Here is a 17,534-nt window from a genome sequence, read left to right as displayed (position 1 = left end):
ACATCTCTACTGCGGAAGGACTTAGCTATTTATAAGCATCTCAGTTAAAACGGTTTTAACAACACACAGCCAATATGGCCTCGGAGTGAACTGTGTAATCTGTATTCTGCTCACAGGAGCAGCAGAAGCCCTACAGTAAACCTCCGTGGCTATGGTTTAACATATCATCTCAGTTGCTCATTGTTTTTCCTGTTTAAGACTAGTGGGTAACAAATGGTAATATTACACACCGCACACATTACACATCATCCAATTTCTACTGTTCTACATTTATAGCTCGGAAGGGGCTGTTTTTCACACTGGACGGTTATCACCCATCACCCAACAGTGAGATATGGTTCAAGCTTTACTGCATTTCCATAGAGCTGAGTGTTTTTCAGCTCCAGCATTGTGTTATCACAGGCAGCTCCCGGTGATCCTTCACTAAGACTTACTTTTCTCATCAATTCTGCCTGTCTCTCTGATGAGCCTTACACATTTGATTGGCTGGCAGTCAGGGCCACCTATATGGAAGAAAACTCTCATTGGCTAAGCCATGATCTTCATTAGAGAAGACTTGGACAGTGGGCTGACCCCTGGAAGGTTCCAGAGCATGTTGTGATAAATTAGCTTTTTTATCTCTGTCACACCACACATTCATATACACATGCATGCACATACATATATGCATGCAAACAAACATACACAAAGAGGGAGCACACACTCCTCTCCTGTGAATACTGCATCACTCTGAAACAGCTGAGGCTAAGCTGCCTGCAGACTTGCCTTCCAAATCTATATTAACGTTTAGTCAAGTGCTTGCTGTTGTCTAAATGAAGATATGCAAACACCCAAACACCCAAACAGTCTCATTTGCATTCTGAATGAGCCAGTCTTCAGTTTTTGGCAGGTGCTGCGGAGCCCCAGCTGACCTTGATAAATCGCAGCAAACATACGGCAAATCTCTCTCGATCTGATACAGTAGATTAACCCTCTATTTAACTGCAGCTACAATAGAAACTAACATGCTTTCCTGTTGTGATTCAACACGGCACACATGGTATAGAAAAGAAGCTTGACCTCATCAGGGAAATTATACGATTATGATTCACAACCTTTATTTAAAAAACCATCAATAGAACCACACTTGAATTGTTCATGTCTATCTCTAACAGTTTCCTTTTATATCATTGCATCCTTTGCTACAATTAAGAATAATTCTAAAACTTTATATAGTTTATAGCTATGAACAAAGCATTTTTGAGACCATCCTTGACTAATTTTCAACCATAACAAATGACTGAAAATGCAAGTTTATCATAAACAAATAGAATCTCTCAGGCATTACATTTATATGGACTTGGTAAAGGGTAAGTGTACAAACTGTGTACACCAATTAAGTACCCACGTCTTTAGAAAGCCTGTGTCATGTAAACGGAAGGCAGGTTTCCTAAATTGGTGTAAGGGATTAGGGAAACCTGGTTTTCCTACCCCCTGCACTCTGCAATGACACAAACACACACTCACACACACACAAAGTAGCACTGTTTGCTGTCACTATACAGTTAAAATCTGTGAGCCAGGCTTCCAAAATAAGTCTGGGGGGGGCGAAATCCGGTTAATTTTCTGCTGGATGTATATGCAGATTTCAAGTAACCAGGTTTTTGAAATGGGTGTAAAGAAGAAGAGACAGAGAGGCCACCTTAAATACTGTAAAGCTACAGGAAAGAAATCATCAATACAATGTATAGATGCAAAGACACTGTTATAGACAACTATTTATGAAATCACTCAAATAAATATAAATGATTATTACAATCTATGCATTAATTGAATTGGTGCCATATAAAGATCACTGACAGTTTGCAGTTTGTAGAACCTAAGTAATACTGTACCGTAAATAATAAACACAGTTTGTACACAATCCAAGTCTTTATGTTCTGCACTGCTGCTGTTCCACTACCCAACCACTTCAAATTAAATCACACCTCCAGACGTGCTGCTTTTATGTGTCAGAGTATGCCTGTTTGTGTGTGCTGCTCCACTCTGCATGAAGGTACAGTACCCTGTTTGTTTGCCTCTGATTCACACACTATCGTTGCGTTATCATTTAGCTACAAGCGTTTCTTAGTAAAAAACCTCACTTTCTTGCTGTTTCAGCCAACTGGGACAACCTCCTGCTCTCCTGCAGCACAGCCTCCCCTTGTTGCTTCCTTTTGCCAGCGCCACAGTTCAGCGAGCCATGGAGGGTTAATGTAAGAGTGTTAAGAGCCGCCTGCCAATAGCTGAAACAGCTGGAAGGAGAGGCTCAATGAGAGAGAAAACACAAGAAGCGAATTAACCCCCAGAACCTAGCAACTCAAACAGCATTAAACCTGTTGGAGATGGGCAGAACAGGAGAAAAACATTACTGCAATAAGGGATAAAAGCCGCCCTATAATCACCTCTTCAAATATTCACATAATCAGATTTTGGAGTAATCCTTTTTTTTCCAGAGAGAGAGAGAGAGAGAGAGAGAGAGAGAGAGAGGAGACAAAGCTCCCAACAGCTAATAAATTTGCATGTTTTTACATGCCGTTATCATGTGCGTATTGAGTCGATCTTGTTTGAGGAGGAGCTGCTAACACGTTTGTCTCCAACTGACAAATAGCACAGTGGATGACTGTACAACAAAGTATAGAAGTTTTACACAGGGAAGTAATAAAACTTCATCAAACTGAAGATAAAGATGCTCTTTAAAAAATTAAACTAATGTTTGAAGATATTTTGTCCAACATCAAAGAGAAGTTTTTTTCATAGTATATGCACCGACTCCAAATAATAAAGAGGAGGGATTATGATGATGAAGTATGTAATAAGAAAATAAATGTATTTGCAGATAAAGCAGCTTTATGCCAAAAATACAAAGAAATATAATCTTATATAATTCCTCCGGCTGTTAATCAATTTCTTTCTGAGATTTCCGTGCTGACCAAATACAAAGGAGGTAAAACACCTTTTGTTGTGTGGTGGTCAAAGCTAAAATTGTTCACAGAACATGACTCGCTTTTGGTCTCAATAAAACAGTAGCGAGTGTTGTAAATAACACAAATAAAACAATAAAAAGGCGATGTCTGGTCAAAAACAAGTTTTGCCAAAGAAAGTTTCTCATCTTGTCCTCTGTGACAGGCTTCTTTCAAGATTCAGGAATTTGGAATTCTCTGTTTTTTAGCATCTCTGTATCAAGTGTGTGGCTGACTCCTATTACAAAGACAACCAGGCCAGACAATTGCAGATAGACTTGCAAAAGAAAACTACCAACAGACAAGATGCAGATGAGCAGGCAGACGGACTCTATTCTCCTCCCTCTTCCTGGATAAATATTTGATCAGCAGAACTCTTATGGATATTGAGTGGAGCCCTTATCCACTCTTTATTGATCCCTAATGACTGTGATTACTGTTTAAAAAAGAAAACACACGCGCGCATGCACACACACACGCACGCACGCACACACACACACACACACACCCACACACACAGACAAACACACACACACACACACACACCTGGTAACCTCTGAATATGAAACCAAATTGAAAGGTTAAAGGCTTAAAGCATTTAACTTCACTAAAGTATTTTAAAGGCTCTGCTTATCTTCTAATGAGATTATAGTAAGGTTGTTGTGAGAACATTAAAGAACTGTAAAGCACTGATAGTACAGAGGTGTCTGTATACAGCACACATGCATGTCCTGTGGTGCATATAAATAGCAACTATTAGGTTAGTGCTTTCCCCCTCCCCCCATCATATTTCAGTTTAAACTGAAAATATTTAAAAGTTTTAGATACTAGTTGCTTTTTGCGAATATAGATTCTTATAAAAATTATTATAAACTAATAAAACATTATATGTGATTATACATTAACCACCTGTCATTACATAAAGTCACAAAAATTATTTTCTAAAACTTAATGATTTCTTTTGTTCCACACAAGTATAGGTAACCTCTGGGGCGACTGTAGCTCAGTCGGTAAGGCATTTATCCAGGACGCTATGGGCAGCGGTTCTAGTCCGGGTCCCTCCTGGCTACGTGTCGAAGTGTCCATGGGCAAGACACTGTACCCTTTTAGTACATGCACTTTTAGTAATTTTTACCATGTACAGCTTTCTACTTGAGTATTCAAAATATTTTAAATGGCTTTCTATGTGTAGTTGTACATGTATAATCTTACCACCTTTGCATGTGGTATATAAGTACATGAAGTTTAACACATTCATGACTTTAAATCCTTATGAGAGGTCAAAACACTGGTTCTAATAATGTTTTACAACATTATTCCAAATTGATGTGCATGTATGAATGTAATGGTAGGTATGAATGGAGCCAAAGTATTGATCAGAGAATTCAACCGGACACAAATCAGGAAAGAAGTGAAAACAAAGCACTAAAGGAAAGACCTAGGGACATCTAATGGATGTAATCAAAGTGTAATTCTGAGAAATCCATCAATAGTAGACAAGCATGAAACATTTGTCCCCAACCACTGATATTAAGCAAGTTGTTCTTTTATGGTATATAAAAGAATTTAATCAAATCCTAAATTCTATAACTGTGGTGCATTAGTTTGAAAAAAAGATAGCAGTGGTTGTAATAAGATTCTTGCAACTAGTTTACTGGGAGTTACCACCAGTTATACTTAAGTGTACTGTATGTGGTTGCCTTTCAGTAAAGTAGAACCATTACTCCTCTATTTCCTCATGATTCATTTACAAGTGAAACCATAGTAGTGAGAGATGAAAAGGGGCAACAGAGAAGCAAAGTGCTGATGTAGGGATTGAACCCCAGTCTCTGAGTTAACGGTGCGTGGGTGGGAGTCAGTGATGTATATTTTCCCTGTGATACATCAGCCCTATTATGAAGCAACTGTTGGTCGCCAGCAAAACAGCAACAAGACAAAGAATATACATTTTCACTAATCATGTAATTTCTGATCTGTCAAAACATTGAGGGTCCTGCAATACAGTATCACCTCAGTTCCTCTGACCAAATTAAATTGAACACATCTAAAATGCAGAGAATTTACGGTTATTTTATATTATTGCAACAATTTAATCCTAACAAGGGAACCCACTAATGAATCAATCAGAGCCAAAGACATCATACCTGATTTCACTGGATTATTCTGAATGCACTCTGAGTGTAATGTGTCCAACTAGGAAATTATGGGTAATGTCACCTTGAAATCACAATAGCAATTTTCGCTCCTTCACCAAGCTCTACAGGACCCTTAAGGCAACAATCAATCACAGAAGAAGCAATCACTCTGCTTGTTTTGTTTAGACCAAATCTCATTAGAAAACTTTACTTTGCTGTAATTTAAGATTGCACGTTTATATACACACACTGCGTAAAACATAATATGGTTAAACGAACACTCGGTACAAAACACAGAATATGTCACATACAGTGGACAAACTTTACTAATTTTGTACAGCTTTACTGCGTGCTTTTCAAACCCACATCCTTACACCAAGTTGTAATAACCACTGTTTTATTTATGTACATAGCTCTACAGCTTGTTGCAATTTGGGAGTGTGTGTCAGCGAGTATATATTCATAAAGACATTAGCATGTGTCTTTACAGAACCATAACAGAACTATTTAACTTATGATAATGCTCTCAGTGTCCAAAAGACTTAGACTAACTGGGGCGAACTGACTAACTAGTCAACACTGGCTAAGGCCCCATCTGCTAATGTCAAATGGCTTAATGCATTCTGCCTCTAGCCAATACATTGTTATTAACTGGCATATAAAAAGAGGCATATGCATTTCCAGCAAAGCCAGAGGTGAAGGTGCCCCTTCATCATATTATAGCACATACAACCTATTTAAAATGTTTATATCTTTGACATGTGCAGGAATTTACATTTAGTTTTAAATGAGAAAAGAATTAACAGCAAACAATGAGTTCCATCTCTGTAGCTTTTCTTGAGATAGAAATACAATAAAAATAATTACAAATCTAGACTTCACATCAACATCAATCTGATTTCCACTATTAAATGCATTCTGAGCTAATGTCTTGAAATATGATATGTTCATATAGCCAAAGGAAACAGAGGCTTTCTTGACAGAGAATAAGGACCTGTTCTTCTCTCGTGCCATGTAGTTATGATTGGATTATTATTAGGACTTACATTACTAAAAAACTCACTATTACATCATAATTATTCAAATCAATCTTTCATTGGTTGGTCCTCCACTGTGTGTATCCACTATCAATCAAGAATGGCATTGCCATTCAAACCATTCTCAACGTTTTGATAACTAACCAGAGGTGCTCAAAGTTACTCTACAGTCTCTGTAAAGCACTGCAGCTACAATTATGTATACTTTATTATGTTATGAAAGAAAATCATTGACCTAATACTAATAGATTTCTCAACAAACTGTCCTTGTGTGAAGCAAGGGCAATACTCCATATTCTCCCTGTGTACAGAATATCTTTGAGATGACTGAGAAGAACCAGGTGCAGGTGATCAAGTGTCCTTTTCAAGATCCTTGATTCTAGGCAGGATGCCACAGTCTGGGCTTAGCAGCTGTGTACACACAGTACCTAGATCAATAACAGCAGAGAGCCTGTATTGATTAAGGGTGTAACTGATACTAGAATGGGGGTTGTTATGGAAGAGGAGTAGAGAGGGGGAGGTAGATGGCCTGGGTTTAGATAACAACCTGGTGAAGACTCTGGTATATGTGTCTGTGTGTGTTTTGCTATATTTCTTTCCTATTGTCTCACTAGACTGGACTGTCAGGGAAGGCAGCATGTCTAAAATATGTGCACACAGATGTATTATTCCATACAGATTGACCCCTGAATTCCAAGGAATTTTCAAGGCATATGGTGAGTGAACAAATTACTTGCTTCACTGGCCATTTCTACTCTGGTGGCATTTCAAAATGGAGAAGAGGGGAAAAACCTACATTCTGTGATTCTGTTTGAAAAGATCACAATATAATATTTTATCCATATCGCTGCAACAGAGATAATCTCACACAGTCCTAATCCCTGGGTTTATAAACTCTCATGTCAGCCCTGTGGTAATTTCTCATGACTCAGTTGGAAGAATATTCTGGAAATCAATATTTATCGTGTATCTTTTTAACCATTTATGAATACTATAAAAAGTATTCTATGATTGCTTTTACTTGACTCAATACATTTGATGTCATTTGATGTGACTTCAATTTGAAATATAATTTTACTCTCAGGCAAGTTTATAGCTTTGAAGAGTACCAATCCCCTTTCTGCTATTTGGGTTATATTTATTTAAAAAGATGCTCTAGGTTATCATTCCAATTAAAGTGTGCAAATATGCCTCCAAAGTAGTTGGAAGACAATACAGGAAATCAGTTCAGTCAAAATCCCTGTTTGTGATTACGGTAAATGGTCTATTGGCACTCAAGGTGCTTTACACTGCTTCTTATTCACCCATTCACACTCACAATCACACACACACTAAAACACTGATGGGGGAGCTGTTATGCAGCTGGCCAACACTCACTGGGAGCAACTAAGGTGGGGTTCAGTGTCTTGCATAAAGCTTGACCGGAGGAGCCGACAAATTTTATCTTGGAAGTTTTCTGATGAATATACTAGTAGCATAATCTGTATTGGGCAGTGTTTGGTAACTATGTATTAGCACAGATGTTTTTTTGTAGTATGCAAATGAGAAATGATGATCGCTCTACATTCAAAGTATCTTTGTTTTACTTTGTTTACAGTATGTAAAAATTTCACAAAACTCCTAAAATAAATTCTACGAATCCATTGCACTTAATATTTATTAAAAAAAAGTTGAAAACCTTAGCACTTAATTAATAAGGCTTTGATATTAAGCTAAACTGCACAAGTAGTTCACACAATACAAAACATAACCCGTTTACACCATTGTAATCCACTTGCCCCTTATTTACATTGATTTTCTTTGCTATAGACAGAAACATGAAAAACAGCTGTTCTAACACCAAGCTTAGTGCTCTCGAAGGAATTGAATGGCTCAATTAAGGCAGAGCTTTGTCTTTGCAGCACCGTCTTCAAAACAGTACCAATGCAGCATCGAAAGAGCACAGGGAACTCTATAATCGAATGAGATCAGAAACATAGAAAATCAGAAACCAAAAAGATTCTGGCCAGCTGTGGTACTATTGAAAGATATTGAAGATATCTTTAATATTCCTACTAATTAGGCATTATTCAGCTCTGAAATATTGAAAAGGTCAGTGCTAAGATATTTTACTGAGGTGCGGAACCTTATGTGCAAACATGTCTTACCTTTAAGTAAAACTGTAAAAATCATTAAAATGTTATGAATATTTCCCTCAAATGAACTGTGTTCAGAAAAGGCATAAATGGTGTATCTGTAGTTACATAGGTCATTACTGTCCAAAATTTTCCTGATTTTGTCAACCTAATGCTGCAAAATAATGCTGGAAATGCTGGAAGTCAAACTGATGCTGGGATAAAACTCAAGGGTAGATGAAACTTGCTTGATACATCATGTACAGTGTGTAATGCAAAAATCTGGAGTTTGCTAGCCTGACTTGGTCTTTTCTGTCTAACATCATTTGCAAAGTATTACCTTATTTTAATCACATTCATGTGTATGGGGAGTCAACAGAATGTCAGCCAGCACTGTGTTAGTGCTTTGCTGTATGGTCCAAATTGCAGAAGCATACAGAACGTCTGAGTGATTTTTATGGCCAATGGGTGTTTCTTCATTCCAAATAACACAATCCTTGTAAATATTAACCTCTTTGGAGTTTCTGTAATCCATTTCCATAGCCCTGCAGCAAATGGTCTCCAGCAAGATTTCAAAAGACAACACATGACAGAAATTTCAGCTTGTCCACCTTCTTTTTCAGAATGAAAGTGGTAGAAATTTTTTCTGCAAACTTGGTTGGTATACACCGTAGACTTGGTGGAGGTAGGGCTGAAATTGTGGAGTATGTGTGAGTGCGTGGGTGCATGTATGGGGGTTCAACTGGACAAACATGAAGAGCCTTGATGAACAGCATCTTTTTTATCATTATCCCTTCTTGGAAAATTCATGATGTGCGCACACATGAATGCTAATCCAAGAAAACAGTGTTTTAGTCTTTGTAGAATGAAGGCTGAATGGATTCACTTTAATCCAGTGAGGAAAGGAGGAACTCACTTCCAATATTGTATATGCTAATTTGGTGGCATTTTGACGTTCCATGTATTCTCACAATAGTTACAAATAATACAGTGCCCTTACCTTCCTGTGTGTATTCCTGTCACATACAAATGCAACATCAACCTGTAGCAATCCCAACAGGTGCTGCACGTGGATTTTATGTATTTTTTACGGGCTCTAAATGAAAAATATGCATGACTACAATATGAAATATATTCCCTGGCAAAAACCCATCAATATGAGAGGGGAAAAAAATTAAACAGTGAAAGTGGCACAGCATTAACGAGTGATAAGGGTAGACAGCTGTAAAATAAGATCTCCCCAGATATGAAAAACAGTGGTGCTCAGGTTTAATTATAACTGCATTATTCCTTGAAAGAATGAAACTTAAGATTACGAGAATCCTTTATCTATAAAGGCTGTTTTTAGTTCACCGCCACCTACTGAAATAATTAATGGCAAAAAAAATGGGATGTGTGTATATGGATGCAATGGCCATAATTCAGAGGAAATCCCATCGCTACAGGAGCGTAATGAAGCACCTGTTCATCAGCAGAGCACCTCGCCTGAACCAGGCTGAACCAGATCCTACCCAATGACCCACAGACAGGCATTACAATGTTGTGTGAGTCAGAACAGCCGGACCATCAAACACCCTGCTGGGTGTGTTACATACAACACAATTTCTCTCCCCATATACAGTGGACTTGAGCTGACAGACACAGCACAAAAACTAAACTGTGTTAGTTCAAATTCAGTTGTATCTGTTTTCCAACAAGTTTTCACTTTCTTCTTTTCCTTCGGGGTAGAAAAAGTAAACATACTGGCTTAAATAATACAAATAACTAAATACAATTTTAAAAATGACATGGAAACCTGCTTTTTTATATAAAGATGTTCATTTCAATTGTCATCTGCTGTCATAGTTTAGTCTTTTTCAGAGGCTGTTTTTGTTTTAAGGAAAATGTTTGCACTGTACATAGACTGAAGCAGCAACATGTCTGTCAGTATCAAACTATTCAAATTCCTATGATTTGTGTAATAACAATAATTTCAAATAATAATTTTAAATAAATTAACTTAGTACTACAAATGTGGTGAAACACCAAAAATGAAGACATTCATTAGTCATAGTTAAACTCAAATACAAACTAAAGGAAAAACATTTCATTACATGTAATTAGGGATGCCCTTCATGACAGGAAACTGAGGTGGCATTTGGTATGTGAGAGGTAGGTGCTGCCAATTGTGTTGCCCCATGGATGAAGTCCGGGCCTTCCCACCAGTCCTTGCCACCTGTCCTTCGCCCTCCCTCAGGGTGCAGGGAGTGGGTGATAGCCAGATGGCTCTTGAGGACCAAGCAGATCCTGAGTGCAGGATCTTCCCAACCCCCAGCCTCAAAGCTCCAAGCCTGGTCCCACCTCCACCCTCCGACCCCCCAACCCTTCCCCAATCCAAACCCCTAAGCCCCGGCGCTCGTCAGTGCTGCATGACTGGTCAAACACAGTCCTTCACTAAAATAAATCTCCTGTCTCTCCTCTGCAGCTGTCTGGTTTTCAAAAACAGCTTAGCTGGTACCTACAAGAGCCCTCATCTCTATTGGCAAAACAGCATATATGACATTTGGATTTACACTATCACAAAGAGCCAGAACCTGCTACTGATGCTGATTATCAGTTAACTTAAAATCTTTAACAGAATTTGGTTTATGTCTGATTTAGCTACAGACTACCTCAGCTAAATAAGATAATGACAAGCCATACAAATTCTAGTAATCACTTATCTGAACAATCCCGTCGTGGAATGGCTGAAAAGCAGCAACTTTTGAAAAAGGGGTTAATATCTACAACAGGTTCTAAATCATCTTGCAAGGCTGCTCATTTGTCATCACACCATCCCATAACTCTTATAATACATTCAATTAGTTTCTGAAAGCAGCAGTGCAGGGGAGCTGCACGCACAATCAATCAACCCTGTCAGTGACAAATTGTCACCCTCCTCTGTCACTCTTCGTATCTTGCAAAGGCCCCAGCAACACTAAAGACACGATTGTGGGCAGTGATCATGGATACCTAAATGTGGAGTCCGATTCTAACTGAGATTGACAAGGTGAGTCATTATATAAATCTGTGCCAGCAACAAATGGTCATTGCAACTATTCAAAAAGGTGCATGAACAGTAGACACAGAGGTGATGTCCACTGTGTTTTAGCTTGTTGAAGACAACAATGTAAGATGTCACTGATTGCAGCAATCTCAGTGGTAGTTAGCACAGATGTTGCAGCCCTAATGAACAGGTTGAGGGCTCAGAGAGAGTACAATCAGAGCGACCTTGCCCATATGTCCAGCTAAATGTCCACTGTTGGAAGAAATACTGTAAAGCAGTAAACTATTTCTTTGATTATCTTTACAAGCACTGAGGTGGATTTACATCTTAATAAGTTCAGTGTGATGTGATTATGTAAGAAAGAAACGTGAACATTTCAATCTTTCCATTTTATCAGCCGAGCAACTGTTGGTTTGTTTGGTTTGTTCAACACCTGCCAGAATTCATGAGATAAACTCACCTGCATACAGTGAAAAAGATGCCTCAAAACTGGTTATCTCAAGCAATTGCATTACTACTTTACTATCAGGCATTTTATGCCCCAACAATCACAAAATGGTCAGCAAAATTTTAGAGGGACTGATTAATGGAAGGAAGGGTACGTACATATCAGCAACCTGTTTAAGTCCGTTTAAATCTGTTTGCAAGCTTACTGTCCTAAGATCATTAAGATAATTCTACCATAATGATTGGACATTGTTGAACCATTCAAAAAATTGAAGTAGTCCCTACCTTGCAGGAATGGGAAAACAATCTTAAGCACCTTAACCGGCTCTGTCCTGCTGAGTTTGAACTTAATCCTGAAGTTCATGATTAAGTCCACCTTGTAAAAAAATTACCCACTCATCTGTTTCTCAGTTAATTTTCAGGCTGTTGGAGAATCACTGCAGCAGAGCAATCACATCCACTTTAAACACCTCTCTGTCTTACAAAACCCAACCATATCAAACACCTTTTAAACAGCAGTCAGAAATGGCTAGTGAAAATAAACACATAATTTCCAATGACTCTGATTAAACTGTTAAATTCTCTGTCATCCTCATTGAGTTCAATCAATAATAGATTCCATTACAGCCTGCTCTCTCACCTTCTGAATGCCCTTTGTCATTTGTTTCTCACACACCAGTTGAAGGAATTGAGTTCTACTGTAAAACGTGTTCCTTATTTTACTGTTTTTGTACTGAAATCTTGCACATTTATTTTGTTAATGCTCTCCAGATGGACACTTGATAACTTGGTTAAAACTTGGCTATGGATAACAAAAAGTTATTGTGAGTGTTGTTGGCTCACTAAAAATTTAGGTAGCTTTAAAACATGACTACGATAAACACAAATTTATGTCAACAAAATTAGTGCTGTAAATCTGTACTATATGCATGACAACTTGGTGTGAGGTCAGGATATAAATTTAAGAAGCACTGTTTCATTAGTGCTTTATGGGCTGTATGGGAGGCAGGCATCTGCCAACAATCCAATATGCTGTTCGGACATACAGTAGTTAATCGAAGATCAGCTCAAAGCTCATTTTATTTGACTGCACTCCAATAAATTAAACACGCCTCTCAAACACTACAGTTCAGAGGCATTTAAATCCTTCCAACCCAATTTCACACTGGCTCTTTCAAATTCGTGATACAAAGAATGCACAATGAATGAATACAAAATGATTAATATGTAGTATATGGGGCTTTATTCAGATGAAAAAAATTCTGTATCAATTAAAAAGAGACAGACGCTTTTTCAATGTAGTACATAATTGTTTTTAGGTTATCTAATTGATAAACCTGACCATAATGTTGGACGGGGTCCTCTTCTCTCTGAGACGCTTCTACAAGAAACAGACTCTGTAGATAACATTAATCTGTATTATTATTATTTTGTGTCAGCAAAGCATGAGTGTACCCCCACCCCCCACCCCATGCTAATCTGCCTCTCATGTTTATATTACCATCAATGCAACTTTTCAGGCACCAATTAAAACTACAATATGCAACTTAAGCTAACGCTATTATGAGACTTAATAGTCCTCTCTGCATCACAACTTGCTGCATACAGTATGTAACAGTGTACCCACAGACCAGTGAGAGTGCCCATGCTGATCCCTGTCCACCACAAAATTAAAATAAATTAAAACCCGGTCGTGTTCATTTTGTGTTAGTTGGTGTACAATCTTTCAAAAAAAAACTTTTAGTGATGTGGTTTCTAACCGGTTCTAAAAAGTTTATTCTGCATGCGATCATCATTAACTAAAGAGAATCACAAAAATATGCTTTTCAACAAAGTTGTGTTACAGATTGGGACAATACTGGAAAGGCACACCAAAGTGTCAGTATACACCCACAATCATTACTTGTCTGTAGCTGGACACTTCAAAACACTAAATATCAAATCTAATCAAAACTAGTCCACTAGTTCAATGAGTACCAACTGACTGCAAATAGGCAGGCTACTAGTGGCAGCAAATTAGGCAGTTCTGCTCTATCAAACACTGAGTCTGTATTCACCTCAATACAATACATCCTTAATTCACATTGACGGCTTTTCCTAGTAGGGCCATGATTACTGTTCAATGACATTAATATATAGAACAGGGGACTGAGGGAGAGTAAATCTACAAATCCCTTTTGCTGGGATGAGCAGCATATATAGGATCATGAACTCACACAGCCTATAAAATTGTCAGGGGACATTGAATCTTGGTGCATGGAAGCCTGAAGTGATTCTCCAACAATAAGTGTCCATATGTTCATGTTACTACATCATTGCTTTCAATTTATTTAAGTCAGCTGATGTCCATTAAGAGGAAAGGTGAGTATTGCCTCAGTTACCCTCCCTGGAGAGCTCAGAATGTCTAGTCTGATCTAGTCTCCAAATGATGATGCTGCCACATTTCAGCTGCATGTGAGGCTTCTAATGAAATGTACACACATCACTGCAGATAACTCATCCAGCATGAAAAGGGCGTGAATGTCACCACGGTTTGTTTCCGTAGCAACAACTACAGTTTGGGTGGGATTTTGTTAAGAACAAGCTTCATGTTATATCCTACCTCTATAGAAAGAGTTCCTGTGCTGCTCATTGTGTCACTACAGCCATCTCCAGGCTTGGCAGTCTGGAAAATTGGAATACAGCAGCTGGGACTGTGTTCCCATTAGTTGATATTCATGTTCTACATAATCCCAAGAGACTAATTTCACACACCTGATCAAATCAATAATTTACAAGAGGCTCCCAGAGAAGACGGGAAAAGTATAAACCTTGTTTCATCTCATGCCTGACACACCTTTAGCAGAGTGACTAAAGTTCAACAAATCTTACCACCGGCTGGAACAAAACCAGACTTGCCAGTGGCTAAACAGCACGATGCATGCTAAAGCCCAAATGAAGCCACCTATGAGCGAGGAATCCCCCTCTCTTTATATTATCTCAGCTGTAAATACACTGTAAACAGAGAGCTAAAAATAGCAGAAAATATAATTCATATGATAATTTCATAGCAGAATATCGGAAAAGCGGTAAATTAACTAACTCTGCACTGACTGTAGGAGAGGAGGAGACATTCAATAGGCCACCACATTACAGTGCTGTAAATCAACAGAGACATCTAGTTGGCCTACACTAAGTTGTTGCCTGGTGCCTCCATCCCTTCTATCACAACTACCCATTGTCACTTTCAAGTGAAAACCTTTTGTCTCCCAAACATCAGCTTATCCAAAACTACAGCAGGAAAAGAATCCAGGGTTTCTCTCATTATGTTTTTAATTCTATCGTAAAAGTTGACCATAGACCCAAGAACTGAAGATTTTGCCAACAAAAAAAGGACCTTTATCTTAAATCAAACCAAAGAAATTAGGAGAGCTACAGCCCTGAGGTTTAATCAGGGTTATTACTGTAATATAAGCAAAACCTAACACCAAAGCTATTGCTTTTATTAATTATTTTTTTGATTTACCCACAGACAATCAAAAACTAAAGCATAACTAAGCTAATAATGGATGCAAATAATAAAATTGTAAAACATTATAAATAGAAAAAATTATAGTTATGGTTCTGTGAGTCAAAAATCCATGTACCTACAAGCTTTAGACACAGTGTGAAAAAGCAAGATCAGTGAAACATTAAATTTCATTTAAGGTTACCACTAAAGAAAGCACAAGTTCTTTGTGGGAAAAGAGATCAAAGAGAAAGAGCAGCAAGGGAAACATTAACATAACCCAGCAAGCAGGAAGCCCTAATGCAGTGCAAAGATTCGAGTGGATGACCAGGTTTAAAAACAGTTAAATGCACTCATCTGTTCATTGAGACCTAGTATGTCAACCAGATTATGTCACATGCAAGCTTTCAAAGGATTTAAAATGGATCAAAAATGCTGAATGTGCAAAGAGCAACTCAGTATCACTGTGTTATTAAAGTTTTTAGTTAAACACACATCAAGAATACGGCATGTTGTTGATGCCTGTGCATATAACGACAGCACTGCTATGAAATTATATGGGTGGAAAATGCAGAGTGAAGCTGAAACAGGAAAAAAGAGCTGCGCTATCAAGTACTCCATCAAACTTAGTGCAGACTGTGTAAGTAATTCTACACAACCACAAAGCATCAAAGAAAACCTTGAAGGCTTTGAATCAAACATCTAACTTGGTCTTCTTGATGAAAGTCAAACTAAGTCACACTCTAAGATACAATTATTGGGCCACTATTTAAAGTCCACTATGACAGAGTGAGATATATTTTATATTTGCAATAATGGAATAAAATGTTCATCTGTGCATCTTTTTGTTGTTGAATGATTAACAGGTGAATGTATTTCAAAGCCTGTTAAAGAACAGTTATCAAAAACACAGTTTATATGCAGTTTATATGCTTTACTGAATTTGTTGCAGACAGGTAAAGCTGGGGAATAAAGATGATTATTTATTAACTTACCTTTTTCTGGTCCTCCAAGCCGTGCACCACAGGCTTCCTCCTTGGGTGCTGCTGTGGACTAGCGTCTGCTCCTGCCTCCATCTTCCCATAAGTGATTGAGTTCTCGGGCCTTTCCACAGATAACTATCCGATCTTTAAAAACAGGATGTTGAGGGAATAAAGTGAAATACCCGCTTAAAGTATGTCAGTCCCCTTCCCACTTGATTTCCAATTGGTTCATGAAGGTCTATCCAAAAATATGAAAATCTGTCTGGTCATCAATTTGCTGAAAAAAGATTGCGGCCAATCTGTAGAGGGATCCAACCTCAGCAACACGCTGTGTTTCAGTCATATTGTTTCTTGATTGTTTCTCTTTGCAGTTTCTGGTTCCAAGGGGCTGACCTGACGTGAACATCAGGGCCAGGAACAGGATACAAAGATAACCAAGATGGCCCTCTCACCGCTGACATGGAGATTTGATGAGACTTGATGATGTCATCATTATGATCTTCTCCACTGCCAGTGATTCATTCTGTCTGCCACAGGGGAAAATTTAAGCAGGTTTCAATTTTTATGCAGCCAAATGGGTAGACTTCAGTTTCCCAGGAAGCAATCAGAAACATAAAAAAGGCACAAAAAATAAAAAAGTCCAACAAAAGCATATGTGTAAAAGCTGGTGTAAATCACAGTTCAAAGGTCAAGTGCAGTATCCTGTGTTGTGCTTGTGTTGAGAAAGAAATCAGAGTTAAACTGAAGCATTTAGGCAAAGGCTGTGGTTTCAAACAGAACTTGAGACATGTTTATTATTCTACTAAGTACTTGACTTGTAAACTAGTTAAAAAAAAAATTTAAATTCTGTTTTTTTTTTTATTGTCAACATATCCAGTGGGGGTAGGTCCCTAGAGAGCACATGAATCTTTCCCAAATGTATAGTACTTGCAGTAGCAGGATGGATGTGGGATTTACTCTTAAACTACTATAGTCAGATCCATTCAAATAAAGGAATAAGAGGCCTTGTTAACTTCACTCGTGGTACGCAGGAATCGGTCTGATTTGTACATAGTTGTTTATGGATGAAATTTATTGTTAGTTTTTAGTGGAACTCATGGGAGTTTTTGAGAAGAAAAACGCGAAATATTTGCAAACGTATTCTTTAAATGCGGTGACCTCATATTTTTATCTTTTGCTTTTAAGGAATAATTCTGCTGCTTAACAACCCGACAGCTAACTGCTGCAGGTGCAGGCTTTTCGCCGCTTCACACAATGAAAAACACGTTTCGAAACATATGTAACTAACTTTTTTTTAAGTCGTAACTTGCTTTAGAACTATGCAA

The 17,534-nt window shown here is 38.0% G+C and overlaps 1 protein-coding gene across 2 annotated transcripts in view; it reads right to left on the bottom strand.

Moving 5' to 3' along the window:
- Window positions 1-17,534, bottom strand: part of nav2a (neuron navigator 2a) — a 174,336-nt gene that overhangs the window by 156,430 nt on the left and 372 nt on the right. For both annotated transcript variants that reach the window (XM_067495572.1, XM_067495579.1), the window contains exon 2: window positions 16,222-16,736. In XM_067495572.1, the coding sequence (XP_067351673.1) occupies window positions 16,222-16,302 (81 nt within the window). In that variant the 5' untranslated portion in view covers window positions 16,303-16,736. The remainder of the gene's footprint in view (window positions 1-16,221; window positions 16,737-17,534) is intronic.

This window comes from Channa argus, chromosome 2 (assembly GCF_033026475.1).
Source record: "Channa argus isolate prfri chromosome 2, Channa argus male v1.0, whole genome shotgun sequence".
NCBI lineage: Eukaryota > Metazoa > Chordata > Actinopteri > Anabantiformes > Channidae > Channa > Channa argus.
This window is presented reverse-complemented; position numbering and strand designations above follow the sequence as displayed.